The sequence below is a fragment of the Mauremys reevesii genome, linkage group 11 (assembly GCF_016161935.1).
Source record: "Mauremys reevesii isolate NIE-2019 linkage group 11, ASM1616193v1, whole genome shotgun sequence".
Lineage (NCBI taxonomy): Eukaryota > Metazoa > Chordata > Testudines > Geoemydidae > Mauremys > Mauremys reevesii.
Window position 1 is genome coordinate 43,132,763 of NC_052633.1, and position 20,872 is coordinate 43,153,634.

A 20,872-nucleotide genomic window follows, 5' to 3' on the forward strand; every position below is an offset into this window, starting at 1 on the left:
TATTAAAAAGTCAACTTTTATCAGTTGTTACCACGTGTAGTTTCTGAAAAACTGTAACACTTCCCAATACTAAGACTAGGAAATAACTAATTAGCTTAGGTTTTTCTATGGCATCCATTGCTGTGGCATCTAGCAACTTCAAATATCTATTATGTTTACTGACAGAAAATGTTTTGTTTTGTTTTTTAAATGGAGATCACTTTATCACTATCAAAATATTGCTTTAAAATTTGTCCACTGTTAATTAAGACTAGATTGTTCCTTTAAGACCCAACTCGCAGGACAGTGTGGAGCTGCTACAGGTTGAGCACTGCATCTGATGTGGGGAAGTGCAAACTACTATGCACCTCTAAGGAGTGTAGCATATTCCCCTCTGTTCAGGAATTCAAGTGGAAAACAACTCCACACTCCCTCACAAAAGGTCCCACCCATCCTCCTGTGTGAGTTGCCAAAATGAGATGCTGCCCACAGCAGTTTGTGCAGATATTAAAAATAGGATTGTGTGCTCTCACTGATTTGACTTCTCTTGGTGGGGCTCACATGCCTTGCAAGGCTCTGCTAGGCTCCTTGGGTTGATTGAGGAAGAGGAGAAAGTGCTGATTATCTGCCATACCCCCACTCCCAACTCTTGGTACCACAATGAGCTGTCCCTCACAACAGACTGTACAGATTTTAATATTATGATCCTTCCTCTATCTTTCCACATGCTTTCAAGAGCAGTGAATAGTTTAAATGTGAACCTTTAAATTAGCATAATTGGGTTTCTAAACTGACACCTTAGTAAAATGAACAGCATAGGTCACACCTCTCAGAATGATTGTTTCAAGATCACCCCCAGCATGGAAGTTCACCAAAAACCCACTCTCAAATACCTCTAGGGAGAACAGATTCCAGAGGTGGGAAGCTTCTACTAAGAACATTTTTAGGTGCTTGGCTTGGATTATTTAAGCCTATGATCAGACAGGAAATGTTACCTAGTGTACTGTAGTGGATCCAAGTCCATTTAGGGTTTACCAATCCCTTGAAGGGCATCAAAGGGGAAAAGGTTGCCAGTGTAGTCCATAGAGTAACAGTGCTGTAAATTCAAAGTAACTCAGACACCATTAGAGATGAGCTAATGCGTTACACAATAGTTTAAGCTTCTGGGTTCTTCTCATGAGTAGTCACATTGAGAATACACTGCAGTAAACTAACCAAATGTAACCCCAATTCAATTTTTTCACATTAAATATGGAATTTTCCTCCCCATTCACTGCCCCGTGTCTTTCTCAATCCCCAGATAATCCATTAGACTTTCCTAAATCTTTGTGAAATTTTAACTCTCTCAACATTTATCAGCTGATGTGTTATTTACACATTTAAAATATCCATTTATAGCTCTCTTACCAGTATTATTACAAGCCATATTCTCACATCCTAGTTTCTTTAGTTCATTTTAAAAGACATTTTTATATTTTCTAAATTTTAATTGGGAACAGGCCCTACAGGTTCTGCATTACAAATATAGTTTAAACTGCATCCACAGAAAATGGCATCTAAATTTATAAAATGAAATATTTTACAATATAGAACTTTTTATAGCTAGAGATGCAAGACACACATTCAGAGCTTCATTGTAATTAGTACTAAAATGCTCCTTTGCTCTTGTTTTTCAGCTCCGAGTTTTCAAGTTGGCAAAATCTTGGCCAACACTGAATATGCTGATAAAGATTATTGGTAACTCAGTGGGGGCTTTGGGAAATTTGACATTGGTGCTGGCTATCATTGTCTTCATTTTCGCTGTGGTTGGTATGCAGCTGTTTGGTAAAAGTTACAAAGACTGTGTCTGCAAGATTGCTACAGACTGCGTACTTCCACGCTGGCACATGCATGACTTTTTCCACTCTTTCTTGATTGTATTCCGAGTGTTGTGTGGAGAATGGATAGAGACTATGTGGGACTGTATGGAGGTTGCCGGCCAAGCCATGTGCCTTATTGTTTTCATGCTGGTCATGGTCATTGGAAACCTTGTGGTATGTAATTTTTCAGATATTCATTTTCTGGCAAAAAAGTATATATAACACTTAACAAATAAAGGTTTTCCATGCTTACTTTGTAAAAACCTCTGTATGGCTCGGACTACATTCCCACCCAGAGGAGAGAGAGGGATGAACAGCCCCGCACCTGACCCTTACACTGCAGTGTGGGGTACCCTAAGCTTGGGTCCAGGTGTGCAGGGGTAAGCAGGTACTGCACATCCACTTATTCCCAGGCATGGAGTGAGTGAGAAGCAAATAAGTAACTCAGAGATGTTGTCTGAGTCACAGTGTCTCCCACAAAGTAGAAGCTAGACAAATTTAGACCGGTAATAAGGCGTACATTTTTAACAGTGGGGTAATTAACCACTGGAGTAATTTACCCAGGGTCTTGGTGTATTCTCTCTCACTGGCCATTTTTAAATCAATACTTGATGTTTTTCTAAGAGATATGCTCTAGGAATAATTTGGGGGAGATTATATGGCCCGTGTTATACAGGAGTTCAGACTAGATGATCACTATGGTTCCTTCTGGCCTTGGAATCTATTAATCTGGTTTTGTGCTGTGTATGCTGCACTACCCCTTGCTCAGAGTTGAGTATAAAGACATAATCTAGCCCTCTGTGATTCTGTCAGCTGTTATCCCCTTTTTGTCCCTGTACTAGAAAATATATGCTCCAAGGAACACTGGAGTGTCCTTATAAACACAAGGCTCTTGCATGGATTGTATAAGGTCTTTAATGGACAACAACTGTGATTCATAAATCATTCAGTTGTGCTTAATTATGTAGCACATGTTGGATCCAGATGCTTAACTTTATCTACCTAAGTAGGTGTATACGTTTTCAAAGTTTGGCTATTGTTACTTTTTGGAGATATATATTATAAAACAAACTTCCAGAGCAATATGCATTTGCACCCACCATGTGCCTGTAAAACTTCTATTTTAAAATTACACCATTTGTGGAGTCCTCTAAAATTGCTTTAAACTATTTTCATGACAAACTAGAAGAATAAGAATGACATAATGATTAGCTGTATTTTCAGAACAGAATTTGCATCCAAGCTGACAGCTAGAGTGCCAAGTTTGTGCCCAATGTAAATTAAATTGGCCAATTTAGAACTTTTGAAAAAATATGTTTCTAACTGGGAAGTAGTGTTTAAAATAAGAGTCTAATGTTTTTTTTTATTTTAGTTAAGTTTTTTTTATTGTCCATTTTTGTAACATACTTTGAGTTGATTGAAAATAAAATGTCCTTTTTTGTTGATATTTTCATCCTCTTTTGGACATGTATTTTATTGCATATATTAGAGAGAGAGAGATTCTACAGCAATCAACATGGCTATTGCTATTCATTTTTCTGACTTAGCAACCTCATCATTAGGCCATCAGTGAAGTCAGTAGAAATGTGCAGAGTTCTAGGTTGCTTGCTATGCAGCAGTAAACTGCTTTGCATTTTAACATTATTCTTTTTCCTCAGGCATAATATTTGAGCCTGATCCTGCATTTCTTTGTGCCCAAATATTTCTGTGACTTCAGTGAAGTTTTGAATGTGCAAGGTCTGCAGAATTGGCCCTTTAGTAGAACATTTGCACATGTAGGAAGTTTGATCACACCAAAATTACATTGATTAGGTTTGGTTTTTTTGTTTGACGTCTGTCCTGGATTTACACTCTGACTGAGAGCCCCGTGTTTTTCTTAAATTTTTGTGGACCCTTGTTCATTGGGAAATAGACTGACTGAGATTACAACTAGTCAGCCATCAGATGACAGCTTCTACACCTAGATGTGAAAGTGTAAATATCCCATGACCTTTAAATTATCCAGACGATTACTTTAAAAAGAGTACTCTAGTGAGGAAGTTTACACCAGATTGTTTGATATATATCAATCTTGTATATATCTATCTAGATATATACATATAGATATATAATTGTCTTTTGCTATGAACATTTAAATGAAAATAGCCTGAGCTTATGGAAGACTTTGGTAAAATAAAAAAATAAAAATGTTTTGTCCTTTTGTGTACTGTCTGCTAGCTTACAGTATTGATACTAGCCTCATTAATGTTTCTGGGGAAAAAAACAGAAGAAAACAGAAGAAATCATTGTGTGCTAAATGGAAAGATAAGCAAAACTGAAAGATATTTTTTTAAATACTCCTTATGGGAGTACTGTAGGATTTAATAAAGATTGTTAACCTTTCTATATAGTTGTTAAACCATCCTATCGAATTTAACTGAAAATTACATTCCTGCTATAAATGTCTTAAGAGTGGTTAGACAATCTAAGGAGGACATAATTTTACCATTAAATTATGTAGTTTTTTACAATAATTTCTATAGAATCCTATCCTATCCTTGTTAAATTCTACCAGATCTTTCGAAAGGGCTTGGACAGTGTTCTCTCAACACTCTGGTTGATACAGCCACACAGAACTTTTTAAAGCTATTTTTAAATGAATAAACATTATCTTGAGATGTTTAGAATCCAAGAACAGCAGCAGTATGTTAGTATGTGAGAATTTTGGAAGCTAAACTGATTTATTTTCATTATGTGGGTAAAGATGAACAGCACACAATAACAAGTGACATTTTTATAAAACTTTCATATTTATTATTGTTTGTTATTTGATTATCCAAAATAAATTAAATAAGTTTCTTTTTAAAAACAAATAGTGTGTATAATTTTTAATTAGATAATGTCTTTTAAAAATACTAATTTCTTATATACACATATATATTATACAGCTATTTTTTCTGATCTTTTAGGTATTGAATCTGTTTCTGGCCTTGCTACTGAGTTCATTTAGTTCAGATAACCTTGCTGCTACAGATGATGATAATGAAACGAACAATCTCCAGATTGCCGTTGCAAGGATTCAGAAGGGAATAGATTATGTGAAAAAAAAATTACGGGAATTCGTCCAAAAAGCCTTTGTTAGAAAGCAAAAAGCACTAGAGGAAATCAAAGCACTTGAAGATCTAAACAACAAGAAAGACAGCTGCATTTCCAACCATACTGTTGTTGAAATAAGCAAAGATCTTAATTGTCTTAGAGATGGGAATGGAACTACCAGTGGTGTAGGAACAGGCAGCAGTGTGGAAAAATACATAATTGATGAAAATGATTATATGTCATTCATAAACAATCCGGGCCTTACTGTGACAGTACCTATTGCTATTGGAGAATCAGATTTTGAAAATTTAAACACAGAAGAGTTTAGCAGTGAGTCGGATATGGAAGAAAGCAAAGAGGTAGGACTTTTTATATATGAAAAATAATTAATTATGCACTTATTTATTCATTATTTAAATTGATTTTCAATATTGTTTAATAAATCTCTTACTGTATTGTATAAAAATACTATACATTCAGAGTAATGTGTATGATAATTTGGCACTGATCTACCTAATGCATCAGGATTCCTTAGATGCTGCATTTTTACTGTCAGTCTGGAAAAAAGAAAAAGTAATAGTCTACTTATTAGCTTACTTATTACGGCAGTTGTGTGATTTATAAATACAGCATTTCTTTCAGATTTTATTATATGAAGTTTTAGGACATGATGCAAATTTCATAAGACATCATTTCAGTAGTAATTATAACAACGATCAGAGCTTGTGAAATCTGAGTATTGTTGAAGGCCCACGAGTATTATAATTGAGAACTCAAGGGTATCTCTCTGCACATATCTAATCTAATTTTTATATTATATGAAAAGTAAAAATATATATGTGGGCAATTTCTAAAGATGAATACTAAGACATCATAGTATAAATAGACCAATGAATGATTTTTAGACCAGCTGAAAATTTTTGTAAATAATCTTACTGGAGAGTTTGAGCTCAGAGAATATAGCCAGCTGAAGTGTCATTTAGACAAGTACCTTAAAAACTGTGCAGAAGTACAGACTAACCATTATATTGTATAGAACTGTAGCAGTAGCTTACATGAAAAAAATGATACTATTATTACTGTAACTAAGTGTTGATTATTGTGCAAAAGCAGATAAAAGATTTTTTTTAACCAAACAAAAAAACCCAAAAAACCAACAGCTTCCTCAAAATAGACATGGCTGATGCCCTGGAGATTAATGGGTATAGCTAATATTCTCAGACAAAAACAACGAGGAGTTTGGTTGCACTTTAAAGACTAACAGATTTATTTGGGCATAAGCTTTCATTGGTAAAAAACTCACTTCTTCCATGCATCTGAAGTGGGTTTTTACTCACGAAAGCTTATGCCCAAATAAATCTGTTAGTCTTTAAGGTGCCACCAGACTCCTTGTTTTTGTGGATACAGACTAATACAGCTACCCCTCTGATACTTGATTCTTAGACAAAGAAAACTTTGTACAGTGGAGTTATGGCTCAGAGTACATATTATAAGTTAAGGGTAAGTAAATTCAAAACAAATTTTCAAGGACATAATTATTTTTTAAAATATTAGAAATCCAGGAATTTGGGCTTTAAGATGTCTACAATCTATGGCTGTAAACATCCTCAATTTAGTCTAGACCTGGTTCTTGTATGGCTTGTGGGTGGAGTGCAGAAAGTATACAATATGTGTGATGCTTCAGCATTACAGTAGGTTTTCTTTTTTCTATCTAGGAGCTACACGTTTATGACAGCATATAGGGGGGTAGTCTGTTATCATTTTTTGTTTAATGATGCATATATAATAGATGGCACCTGGAACTGTACTGACCTGTGAGGAATAATTCTTTATTATGCCACCTTGGCCCCTCAAACTTGTCTCTTGTCTGTGGTATTCAGCCTCTTCCTATGGTTCAGGCTCACCACAGCTAGAGAACCAACGGTACCTTATGGCATACTTAGGGCATGTCTATACTTACCTCTGGAGCGATCGATCCAGCGGGGGTTGATTTATCGTGTCTAGTGAAGACGCGATAAATCGACCACTGAGAGCTCTCCTGTTGACTCCAGTACTCCACTGGAGTGAGAAGCGTAGGCAGAGTCAATGGGGAGTGTCAGCAGTTGACACTGCAGTAAGTAGATCTAAGTATGTCGATGTCAGCTATGTTATTCACGTAGCTGAAGTTACGTAACTTAGATCGATCCCCCCACTTCCCCCCACAGTGTAGACCAGGCCTTAGGCCTGGTCTACACTGGGGGGGGGGTTCGATCTAAGGTACGCAACTTCAGCTACGCGAATAGTGTAGCTGAAGTCGAAGTACCTTAGTTCGAATTACTTACCTGTCCTCACGGCGCAGGATCGACGTCCGCGGCTCCCCCGTCGACGCCGCCACCGCCGTTCACGGTGGTGGAGTTCCGGAGTCGACGGGAGCGCGTTCGGAGTTCGATATATCGCGTCTAGATGAGACGCGATATATCGAACTCCGAGAAATCGATTGCTACCCGCCGATATGGCGGGTAGTGAAGACGTACCCTTAGTATCAAAACACCTTGGTTGGTACTTTTGAATAAGAACCCAAGTAGGGTTTAGGTACAATCCCCTATCATTAACTTCCTTCAGGAGCTGAAGGACCTCTCAACAGTCTGAGATTCAAAAATGTCAACTACAATAAAATGTGCTAAAAAACTGAGAGAAGAATAAATCTAAATGGTATCAAACACACACTTAGATCTAAGGCTTCCATATGCTCACCTAGGCAGGCCTAATCATTTCAGTTTAAAGAAATTGTGATGCTCACAGCATTAGCAAGCTGTGTCAATTAGTTTCTCAAGCCCTTTTTCTTCTCACTCTGGCATGCCAAAGTTCTAGTCACTGGTTCTGTGACCTTGAGTCTTTCAGAGGAACTTCTTTGTTTCTCTTTCTAGAACCTCACTCCTCCTTTCCTTCATTTTCCTTATACCCTGGAGAGTCTTTGAAGTCAAGATGTGAGCTACCTGCATTAGAATTCTAGCCCTGAAGTAATCTTTTTCATTAGCATATTGATCATAAGTTTGATCAAGTCCAGCATCTGTGTTACTAACTTGGCTTCTAGCACGATGTCCATTCTGTGCTCCAATTTTATTCTATATTGTATGTTACCTTCTTTACCAACTTCTGTCTCTGAGATACATTATTTCTAATGCTCCTTTGGACTTGCATATACACACTCAGAATTTCTCCCCTGCTGATATGTGTCCTTAAATATGTAGCTACCTCTGTATTCCAGGCTAAATTACAATCTTTCCATTGCCTGCAGAGAATCTCTGAATGCCCTTGCTTATATATTAAACGATAGACCAGTTTCGCTCAGTGAGTCATACAGCTCCCATATTTTCAAAGAATGCCATATATTTTAATAGCCAATATCAGATATGATTTATAGAAAGATGGTATTCCCATAGTCATAATATCCTATATGTCTAATCAGGAATGTGAAGTGTATGCCTTTATTTATGAATTACACATAATTTTAAAGAAGGCCTGTCAGCACACCCATTTGAAGATTAAGAATAAGCCATTGTGGTTTTTGTGGTCAACATTTTTGGTATGAATGGACAAGTTCGCCTGAGAGCTCTTTTTCCCCCCACCATTTAATATTGTTTGTGTGACATTGTCTGTATGTTTTCAAACTTTCAAATGTTTGGATTACTTTCAAGTTGAACCTTACTTCTAAATTTTCTGCCTTTTTAATGGTTCTGTTTGATAAATACAATGATATGTGCTTTTCTCCAATCTAGCAAAGTTATTTTTCTGAGAAATTCCTTAGAATTTTTTTAAAATGTTTATGATATGCATTAGGAACTAGGGAGGCTCATAAGTTCTGTAGGGCACTTGGAGTCAGGGAATGGGACAGAGTAAAGCTGCCTAGAAGTTCTATATGGATTTTGACTTCCCAGTTGACTTCTACACATTAGCTACTCCATACACTCCAGCCTCTGTTTGCTTCTTCAGGCTCCATAACTTCATTCCATCTCTCCATCAAAGCCTTTTCTCCCTTCAGCTATTCTATAGTCCCCAAAACCTTAGTATATCAACATGAGCCAGGGTCCTGATGCAGGCTTTAGATGAATCATTAAGTCTTCAGGGAGGAAAACTTGACACTGCAAACAAGAGTCAATACAAAGAACCTAAGAGAGAAGTGGTCAGATGACTTTGGCTGGATGGAAGCTGGCTGGTGAAGGCTGCAAAATTCATCAGCACAAGCATGTGGCGCTTAAGAGTTCTGCAAGCACACTGTATCGGGGACAAGATGGCCCTGGAAATTTGATTTCCATAGGGTTGTAGTAATCACTAGTAGCAAGAGAAATTGGAGTCCAGCTGCTTGTGCTGGTGTCTGCTCGTGCACTGTTACTGGCAGCGGTTAGCTACCTAACATTCAAATATGCACATTTACTGTGTGTATAAATGAGTGTTGGGTAGTTAAGGAATGATGCCATGGTAGCTAGGAATTCCATGTTTATTTTTATCTCAAGCCCCATTACTTTCCATTCTTCCCTACTGGATTAGCTCCGTCTCTCACTGTGGGGGAAGATGTCACTATCTGTACCTCTTTTGTATGTGTAGAAATGCTGCTGCCTGCCCTTTGCTGGGAGTATGTGAGAAACAATTCTGATGCTTGATGAGCAAGTTGTGAAGATTCTGTTGCCACCAGCCTAACCCATGCATATTGATGATTCTGCTACTCGCTGTCTTCCATACACAGGAGGCTGAAGATTACACATACCTCCTGTCCCAGTGTTTAAAAATTAGACCTCTGGAGACACACAATATCATCTGCTCCACTTTCACTCTCAAGGGATTCCATTAAAACATAACTCCTGCTGGTAGATGGTCTGGTATCTCAGAACCAGGGGTAAGGGATGAGACAGCATTTTCCTTCCCCCAAACATCGCACAGGGTTCTTAGAGTACTCTTAGCACATCAGAATGCCCTCAGAAGACACCTCCTTCAGTAGAGCTTCATTTTACCAGGAAGGAGTTGTGGGAAGCTATGTTGGCTCAGGTACTAAAGTATTAACAATTTTTTTCCATTGTCATGGGTGGCATAGCCACTGATTCTAAGAGAAATACTTTAGGGGAGAGCACTAGAAACATTTATTTGACTACCTGTTTCCATTGACAAGACATAACAGAAGTGGGGTGGAGGGAGCTGAGAAAGATGCCAGGAGCAAGTAATTGAGTTGAAAATTACAGCTGCTGGTAGTTGAGAGAATGGACTTCAATTTTCCTGTTTTTGCTCCCAAATAAATCAGAGTGCAAAAACCATCTAGCAATCAGTTTTCTTTTTGAAGGCTGTCTCCACAGGAAACAGGCTAGAGACTTACTTTAAGAAGAAAGAAAGAGAAAGACAGAAAGGTGTGACTAATTTGTCAGTGAATAAATGAACTTCCCAAATGTGCCTTTCCCTGTCTTAAAAGGGTTATGTCCTTTAGAGATCTCACCAAAATCATTCAAATAAATCTCATTAGAAATTTCTAGGACAATTTGCGTTTTAGATAAAATGTGGCAAAATCATTTGACATTCTTTCAAAAAATACCTATTATTTCTGAGTCCCATATTCTTCATAATACAGTTTATTGATGGAGTATCAGAGTACTCAGTGCTATGCTAGATGTAGTCTAAATATTCAGTACAATCGGCAATGGACTTTGGAAAAATGAAGTTGTCTATTCTGTATTGTCACTGTATTTTACAACTGTTTCACCTCTGTCATGATATTGCACTCATAGACCTTCCAGAGACATGTCCCATTTGACTTCAAAACAGTATCTAAGTTCCTCCAAGTCATACCACATACCACTTTTTTAGAAGTCTGCTAGTTCTTTATCAGTTGATACCTTCAAAAGAGGCCTTTTGTGTGGTTAACTCTTCATACATTAAATTAAACATTGTGCATAGGAGGAGATAATACTAGCTTGGCTGGTACATGACTGTCTCCCACAGGCTCTTCAAGTCTTCCTAAGAAAAGTCTCAACAGCTGACATATTGGAGATATACTTGTACTTTTAAATGAATATGATCGTTACTTACTCTGAAACATTTAGACAGCTATATGTTTCTCTTTTACATGTACTTGGAAATATAGCAGTTCTTTTGTCACTACCCATCTGTATCTCTGACAGATTCCCTGGTAGCATCTACTTAGTGCACCTGGCATACCTTTCCCATGTGGACCCTAAAATACCCCTATATATACTTATACATGCACTCTGGGCAGCTGCACACACATTTTTGCGTGTGAATTTCGGGTCTTCATTTAAAAAATAAAACTGCCTAGTTCGAAATTGTTTCGTTTACAACAATGAAAGCAGCTACAATTTTTACAGTGCCTTGAGACATCACAAATCACTTTCCAATAACACTGGGAATGCCCTCCCCCAATCCCTATGTGAACATAGAAGACCTTGAACATAGGTGGAACTATCGTAGTGCCATTTTGTGGAGTATAAAATATGGCTGATCAATACAATGTATGGAGTGGGTTAACCTTCGCATGCATCAGAATCCTAGCTATTGTAGTCTGTACCCGTTAGCAAATATTAAGTGGATTAAAATGTCAGCAAGAAGACTATTACAGTAAACAATCTGGGAGATTAGAAGTCAGAATTAGTATTGGTACATCAGAGAAGAAGAACTGAGTTCTAGATATTTTTCCAGTTAGTGGAAAGCTGACTTTGCAACTGCAGATTCATGACTATATGAAGAAAAGGCCTGAATCAATCAGAATTCCAAGATTCCTGACCACAGGTGAGGCTTAGTTTGAAGATTCTTCTTATTAGCAACCCTAATTGCCCAATTGCCAGCAAAGAGTTACCATTATCTGGCAGTTGCCAATAAGTGGAAGTCAAATTTGTGAGGGTGCAGCCAGGGAAGGAAGTGCTGGGACATGCCTTCCCTGGCTTCAGCCTTGTAAACCAGCCTGTGCACAGGGCAGCAGCAGGAAGGGGCGCAGCAGCCCAGATGCCAGGACTTTCTACAGGAAGTGGAGGCACTGGGGGCTCATGGAGCTGCACAGTACCTCTCCTTACGCTCTCAGGGGATTGGGGCTCAGCTGTTCCAGTGCTTCCTTCCTTGGGTGCAGCGCCTCAGCAGGGCACAGCCTGGAGTGTGCAGAGAGAGAGACAGTGCAGCTCCAGCTGGCACCCTCCTTCCCTGCTACTGTCCTTCCCACAGCCCCTGCAGCACCAGAAGGAAGCACTGGAATGTGCTGAGCACCCACTGCAGGCAGGTTTGTGGGACTGCAGCCAGAGAAAGCATATCCCAACACTTCCTGCCCTGGCTGCAGCCTTGCTAACCTGCACCTCGGGCCTTTCTTAATAAGCGTCATGCTGTTGCCAATATCCAAATCCCATTAACACTAAAGTCAATTGGACAGGACTGGTTCCCACCAAAATGTTGCTATTAACCAGAAGTTGTTAATATATGGATTGCTATTAAGCAGAATTCACTGCATATATGAATCATCATAAAATTGGAGGAATAAGTCTCAAGTTAATATCTGAAATCAGCAATAAATAGTTCAGGTTAGCAACATAAAAATGATTCTTTAACATCGATGCCCCCTAATCCTCAGAACAAGGATTGAAATCCTGGCCTCTCATTGACTTTGATGGGGCCAGGATTTCACCCAAGATCAGTAAATAGTAGGAAAAGAGAAGGTGTTGCCCCTTCCTACAGCTGTGAATAACTTGATCAGTGTGTTCACAGCTTTGCAGACCAATAGCCTGAATTCTCCTGCCCTACTACCTGGCCAATTCAAAGGGCCAGTTCCTTCCCAAATGGCACTACACCATCCAAAGTATCAGCTTCTTTAGAGTGCCTGATAGGTTGGATCTGTAATGTGTCAGCCCACTGTCTCAAATGCCACTGATGGGCCAAGTCCAATCATCCAGTTGACCCATTCATTCCCAAGTGGATCAAGAAACTTTAGAAAGCCAAATATTCATAAAATAATAATGTTAAAGTAGTTTTTTACATAATATAGTACCTCACAATATCTAATTTGGATTGAAATTCAAGGAGAATTAACTGTTTTGTGAGGTATTTCTACATGTAAATTCTATCATTGTTAAAAGAATGGAAGCAGGAACTATACAACAAGAAAACCATTATATGCATTCAGTTTAGAATGATAAAATATGCACACAGTCAATTAAATGAAGAATAAACAATTTAAGCGTGAAAATTCGAAGAATATTCTGCCGAAAGTTAAAATAATGTTTAAGATTTATCTTTAAAGCTATAGTATACTTTTAAAATCTGTGCTAGCCATATTATTATGTAGTTAGTTCATTTTTGTTTCTTAATTGTGAACCACAATTTTGCAGAACAGTTATTAGCTTCAGCTCCTATATTTTATATTAATCTGATGATACTAGATATAAAATTACAGTCGATCCTTAGGAATGTTTGTTGAACTCTTTTGTCAGCCAATATGTATCCTCCTTTTTGCCAACTGATAAAATATTTAGTAAATATATTTTTACTGTTTTGAAGCCATGTTTGAATTAGAGTTTCCAAGGAGAAGAAAAGTAGAGGTACTATAATCTTGAACTTCACTGCCTACCATTCTTACTTCTCACAGGGGTAAAACCAAGCTGGAGCAATCAAGAATGCAGCTCTGGTGCTTTTTAACCAGGTAGAGCAACGTATCACCACTTTTACACAGGTTACCTAAGCAAGTTATACGTATATAATCACTTTTTTAATGGATATTGACTGGCCTGCATGCAACTCAGCTATGTTCCTTCCCCATCCATTGCAAGATAGTAGAAATATGCACAGCTGCTCTCTGCTGAGTCATGTGACTCACATCACAGCATGATCAGGCAAGACTGGCAACCCCAACATACATTTGACTCTGCTAATGACTCTTCTAGATATTTTTTATGAAGTACTTTAACAATAACTGCATGCTCTTCAGGTTTGGTAATATGGATCAAAACATTAAAGGAATGTTCAACTTTAAAAAGAACAAAGAAAAAGGGAGCATGCATAGTTTTTAAAAAATATAAAAACAACCCTTTTTGATTCAGCCCTTATAAATGTATTGTTTTAATAAAGGAAGTTCTAGATGATTTATGTACTGCTTATTGTCGCATTTAAATTCCTTAATGAATAGAATTGGAACATTTCAGAATCTACCCATTCACAAAAATATTTACATTTATTTATATTTTGAAATGTTTAATGCAAACTTGCTAGGTACTAAGAGCAATATTCTGTATTCATTTGGGCACCCACATATCTTGAATTTTCATAAACTGCATATGAACAGGACACATAATTTATGCCAAAAGTAATATTCAGCAGAGGCAAATAGACAAACAAAAAACACTTCATAGAAGAGAAGAGAGAACAAAACTGCAAAAAAAAGCCTTTACAAACATTCTCTTCCAAAAACCAAAGAAACTAAAAAATATTTGCATAATAAAATTCTTCCATCAAATACAATTATTTTGGAATGCATGTGTTATGATACCTGAGTCTGTGTTTCATATCTGGGACTCATATTACTCAATGTAAATCAGAGTAATTTAAGAAATCAACATTTCTTTTTAAAAAGTTACACTGTTACATTTATCCACTGTTTGTTTTTAATAAAAGCCAAATGTACTCTCCATTGCAGCATAACTGACAGAACTTTCACTGACAGATAAAAGCAAATATGATACAAAAACTGATACAAGTTTTATAAAAGTTTATAACATTTAGAAAAGTTATGCACCTGTTTTTGCTCTAATGCCAGTGTAAATCTGGAGCAACTCTACTGATTTTAAGGGGATTGCTGTGGATTTACATCAGTGTAGCTCTGAGTAGAATTTGACATGATTGCAGCAGTTTAGGGACCTTGTCAGGACTAAGGCTCCAATCCTGATACTGGACCCATAGGGACAAAATGTTGTGCCCACATGGAGCTTCACTGACTTCCAAGGGAATCTGCACAGATAAGAATCCAACTGTAGGGTTACTACCAAAAATTTGAGTGGACTACAGAAAAAAGAAGTCACAGGGATGCCTTCCATCCTCCTATGTAGCAAGATGGCTGTGCTGGGGGGAGCATTTGATCCATCTTGTTAAAGGTTTAGCAAGATTAACTCTGTGCTGTCCTCCCCACAGACCCAGGAGGCATTATGGCACAATATGTCTTTCAAAAGAAAAATGCCACCATTCAGGTCATGCACCCTCTCATAAGAAGATTTTGCCTCATGGGAGACATAACTGAGCCTTCACTGTTAAAGTTATGTATGGTTTAGACATTTTACATCTATATTTTAATTGATCTTAACTGGGCAATAGCTAAAATCTCCCTTACTGGAACTTATGGGCTCATACAAATTCACAGTACTGTGTAGCATACACCCTGTTTCAGTCTCAGGGCAAATATCATCATGATATAAATCAAGATATGCTCCAGCTAATCCAAAATACCAGAATAAAGCTCTACGAGATGTAGTTAGCAAAGTTATTTTCACAGTATACATGCAAACTTCATGATATTTGAGATTAATGGTTTGGTTCCAGGCAATTTTGAATAGGGAATTCCTTTATTTATATTATATTTTATCAAACAAATCATACAGCAATTTGTAACAGTCAAAACTCAAAGTTTGAAATGAATAGCTGGATTATTAAAGGCAATTTGTAATGGCTGAGTCCCTTTATTTATATTATTGTCACTTTGAATCATGAAGCACTTCGTAAAGCTTAAAATGTTAGCAGCCTGCTCCTGCTCCTATTGAAATCTAGAGCAAAATTAAATGGGGGGCAAGAATGGGTCTTAAGTGAATGCATTCTGATGGAAATGGGCCCAACAACATGCTGTTGGTCAAGGTTTGTTTTGATTATTTAAGGTGTTGAAATCAGAAAATGTACCACTTTCAAAAGAAGAGTACATAGGCTCACTATACACTCTAATGAATGGAGTTACTCAAATATTCTGGTTGTTACTAAACTATTACTATTTATGTCCATTTGTCAGATTCTATACAATAATGTGTAAAGGTATATATTTTTTCAGAACAACACTAAGTTCATAGAAGTAGTATTTCCTTGATACTATGGGGGGTGGGGAGAAGGTTCTGCTCTAATTTAAGCATGTTGTTTCGCTGATACAGGCCTTGAGAATGCTGCATCATAAACAAATAGTTTCAAATGTATCCCTGTATAGAATAAGACACCTCTCTGCAGGTACTGATCAGTATCTACAGTGAATGGGATATTCTAAGGGCTGACAATCCTATACATAAAATGAAAGGAGAACTTTCTTGGTATTTTTATTGGTATTACTATTAGAAAAATCAGTATTAAAACCTTTTCTAAACTACAAACAATCTTTCTTAATTTTAGGGGGGTTTATAATTTACTTCACTTGATTTTCGACACTTGTGATTGCTTGAGATTACCTGAAAAATAAATGAAGAGCATGCGAAGGAATTGCACCCTTTGTTATATTAATGAAAATAAACTACTCTACTCTCATTTGCTGTTTAACAAATGTAACAATTGTGATGTCTGAAATAGTGGCAACAGAGTCCTGTGTTGGGCAAGAACAGTTAAATAACTGACTTTACTTTTCATTGACAATCATTGGAAGTATTAATGATGGATAGTTACCAGCCTTTATTCTATGGCCCCTTGATGTCAGTGACTAAGCTCTTACTGATTTCAGTGGTGAAGGATGAGGCCATAAGTGAGTTCTATTCTACCTAGTTAAAATATATCATATTATTATTCTCACCCTGTACAGCTTTACATCATTTAAAGAAGGAACAGCTCACAATCCAGTGTCAGGAAGAAATTCAGTCTTATAATTATGTCTTAGTAAATAAACAGATGTATAATTAGAGTATGAGTTCCCAAATCTTACTTTTCCTTTTTAAAAGGGACACCCCGCCCTTTTCTTTCCCCTGTACCTCCATTTAGGTTATGTGCTAGTAACTGTCAATTTTTTCTTCCTTTGCTACATAGATGATATCCACAATGAAATGATGAAAGCAAAATCCTAAAATATGTCAATATAATCCACATTATTTTTTTGTTTTTGTTTTAAATGTCTTTGTCTACTTATTTACAAAAACATATTCTTTCTTTGGTTTAAATATATCTACTTTCAATATTTTGATGCTTATGATCTTCCTCATGTTCTGATATTAAAGATTAGTAATTAAATTATTCATAAATGTTACCAATTTAGAGGCAATTCTCACATAATTATTTAACATATTTTAATTTTGGAAATCATTGAATTAATATTATTATTAAAGCCTATTATGAAAACTGAGTTAAACTGGATTTATGGCAAAATATTAAACAAGAAAGTGTGTGAGAGCTTATATATACATGTTACACCACATACATGTACTTTTTTGTGTTTTATAATACATATGTAGTATAGATATATAAAATAAACAATGAGCTCAATTATGCCAAATTAAGAATATATACATACATACATGCTTGATACTTAGTTATTCCTCCTGTAAACTAAAAGGATGCACATCAGGATGGGGGGAATGAGGAGGGAGGTGTGATGATATCCTGATAGCCAAGTAAAGCTAGAATAGTTTGCAATGTTATCCAAATCCTGAGATAATTATCTTACCCTCCTCACACCTTGCCTGTATGTTTCATGTATATGGTGGCTCACACAATATTTTACAAGAGAACTTTTTGGAATTTTTTGGATTGTTCTATTTCAGGACAAATCCTATATATAAATTTGATTTTTATTTCATTACAATCATAGTTATGCAATACAACTGTGACATCAAAGGTGGCTAAGCTAATCATTATGTAGCACAGGTGACTTTAATTCACTGAAACAGTGTCTTTGGGCAGGGCTGGATACCAAAACATAATCCTGCAATTTTCTAATGCTTAAAACTATCCATCTTATCTGGGGAGAGAGAAATTGCTCACCTAAACCTGATTAAGAGATCTGCCTGGTCCATGTGATCTACCATAAAACCAAATCATTTCCTTATTTTCCAATATCTTTTTCTTTATTAACCACTTTTTAGTACATTAAAAATAAGTTGTTTTATTTTACAGCATTCTTTATCAGAAAAGAGAGAGAGAGAGAGAACAAGAAAACAGCCCTTTTAAAAGTTGTGTTTTACTCCAGTGTGAGTCAAGTAGTTTGTTCAATGACTGATTTTTAGGTACCAGAAAACAAAAATCAAAATCAACCACTAGTTGGACCTAATAAATACATTATCCAGTGTTCTTTTCAAAAGCAATACTTGTGGACAAACTGGTCTCTTGTAGGTCAAAGCACTAAAGAGATGTGATCTTCCAATCAGAAATCATGTCCATTAATGCTACAATCACCAACTATCAAGTGAAAATTTTAAATTCTGCTGCATCAACATCTATCAGATGAAACATTTAAATTGATGTCTTTCAAGATAACAGAAGTACAATTACTAAAATAGGATCAGGATTTCCTACTTTGAAAACCAATTATCTGTAAATGCCTTCATGTATATTATTTGTAAAGTACTTGACTGTGTGACTACATGTATCCAGCAAGAGGAGATTAACAACATGCAACAGTATTTGAGTCCAGTGACATTTTCTTGTAACAAATGAGTGTCCTTTATAATAACAAAATTATTATTTTATATGACGTTCACATCAAAACAAAATAAGGATGAGTGGTATTGCATTTCGTATAACCATAACATACAACACCAAGTCTAAAGAAATAGAACTATGGTATCTGTCAGCTCCTAGAATGTGTAGCCCAATTAAGGCCCCAGTCCTGTAAAAACATACCCCATGAGTAATTTTAGGCATGTGAGACCCAATCCAACTCAAGTCAATGGGAACTCAGTGGGAATCCTCGTGAGCATAAAATGAAAGTTACTTGCAACTGGAGTTCTTTGAGATGGCTCTGTATATTCATGCTTCTGGGTATTGCACTGCCTAGTGGTGCCTAATGATGGACCCTTTTTATTCCCCACCCCACCCCGTCAGTATCTCTGAATGTTCTGAGGGCAAAGCTCTATAAAGGGGCACAGAACCCTTTAACACCTCAGTTCCTTCCACTGCCAACTCAGAGAAAAAAATAAAAGGACTCTGAGAAAGTGGAGGAGGAGGGTGGGAAGTGTATATATGCAGAGCCGCCTCCAAGAACTCTGGTTACAAGTAGCATTCATTTCTTCTTCGAGTGGCTTTGCATATTCCCACTTATGGAATAGTTTAATAAGCAGTACTGAAAATAATCTCAATGAAGGAACAGAGTCACCACTCTATCAAATCTAGCATCAGCCCTTAGGATGGCTACTCACAAACCCCCAGAATACCAGGCATTCCGGTACTTCCCAGAATGGTGGTGGGCCCACCCCTGCTGGCACATCCCTACCAGACGGGACAAACCATTTAAAACAAGGACTGTCTATCTTAAAATGAGATGAATGGCCTGCCTTTCAGCCCTTGAAGCCAAATTGAGAGCATAACGTTTAGAAAAAGTGTGCACAGAACTTCTGGTTGAAGCAGTGCAAATTTTAGTAACAGGGACTTGCGCAGGACAAGCAAAAGGCATTGCCACAGCTCTGGTGGAATGAGATGGTACTGTTGTAGGTACAGGAATTTCTGATAACATGTAACATTCAACAATACATTCCTTTATCCATCTAGAAAAAATCTGGGGAGACACAGTATGATCCATGTGATTCTTAGAAGAAGAGACGAATAATATAGATGATTTTCCAAAAAATTTAGTTCTATTTAAATAATATGCAACAGTTCTTCTATCTAAAATATTTCAAACTGATTCCCCTTTATTACTAGGTGGTCTTGGAACAAATACCAGCAAATTAATTGTCTAATTAATGTGAAATTCAGAAACGACTTTTGGCATAAGCTTAAGATCAGGTCTAAGAACCTCCTTTATGAAAAGATGTATGATGGATCAGTCCCAAGGCCTTTAATTCCTTTAATTTCTGGCTGACGTTATGGCAACAATGAATGTCATTTTAATACATAAACACTCAGCTAAGGGTTCAAAAGCTGACTTCACAAATGTAGATAAAAAACAAATAAAATCCCAAGGAGAGAGAGGCGAGTCCAAAATGTCTCAAAGGATATTAACTAACAATTGAAGTTTTTCCAGATTTGGCCTGTAAACCTGAGACATCCAGTGCTGCATTGGCCTCATTCTGAGATGTGCAAACAGAGTCATGTAAGTCTTAGCTGCCATGAGACCCAGGAAGAAAATTACTTTCTGTGTTAGACATATTTGAGAATTTAAAACATACAGCACTATTTTTAAAAAATTGTCCTCTGGTAAAAAGATATTTCCTATCACCAAGTCCAATATGGAGTCTGTGAATACAATTCTCTGGGTTGGGCAGAAATTCAACTTTTTGACATTCAGAAGCATCTCCAAGTCTGAAAAAAGGGTGGTTGTATAGCAGTATGGCTTGCTAGATCCTTGCGAACAGCAGCCTTCAACAGCCAATCACTCAATTATGGGTAAACAAAAATACCCTGCTTTCTCATACGAGCCGCTACTACAGAAAGGCACTTTGTAAACACTATTGGTGTGGTTAACAGGCCAAATAGGATCATGTTGTATTGGAAATGGCCTCCCAACACCTTGAAACAAAGATAATTTGATGACTGTATTGGCAGAAATATGAAAATATTGTGTCCTTTCACTTAAGCATCACAAACCAATCTATAGCTGAAAGTGAAGGGATTATGGATGCCAGAGCTAACATACATAACTGAAACTTTTGTATGTATTTGTTCAGATTCCTTAAATCTAAAAATCAGATGAAACTGTACTTTTTCTGTACCAAAAAGTCTCTTGAATAAAACCCAGACTCTCCGGTTTTAGATCCCTCTGATAAGAGCTGTTGAGGAGGTAATTTCTGTACTTCTGAAAGTAAAATAGCCTCATGAGAAGGTTCCCTGAAAAAGGTAGGGTA

General features: G+C 37.0%; 1 protein-coding gene across 1 annotated transcript in view; it reads left to right on the forward strand.

Moving 5' to 3' along the window:
- Nucleotides 1–20,872, forward strand: part of LOC120375107 (sodium channel protein type 2 subunit alpha-like) — a 103,457-nt gene that overhangs the window by 51,493 nt on the left and 31,092 nt on the right. Inside the window, exons 16-17 of the mRNA XM_039495799.1 lie at nucleotides 1,656–2,012; nucleotides 4,787–5,272. Of these exons, the coding sequence (XP_039351733.1) occupies nucleotides 1,656–2,012; nucleotides 4,787–5,272 (843 nt within the window). The remainder of the gene's footprint in view (nucleotides 1–1,655; nucleotides 2,013–4,786; nucleotides 5,273–20,872) is intronic.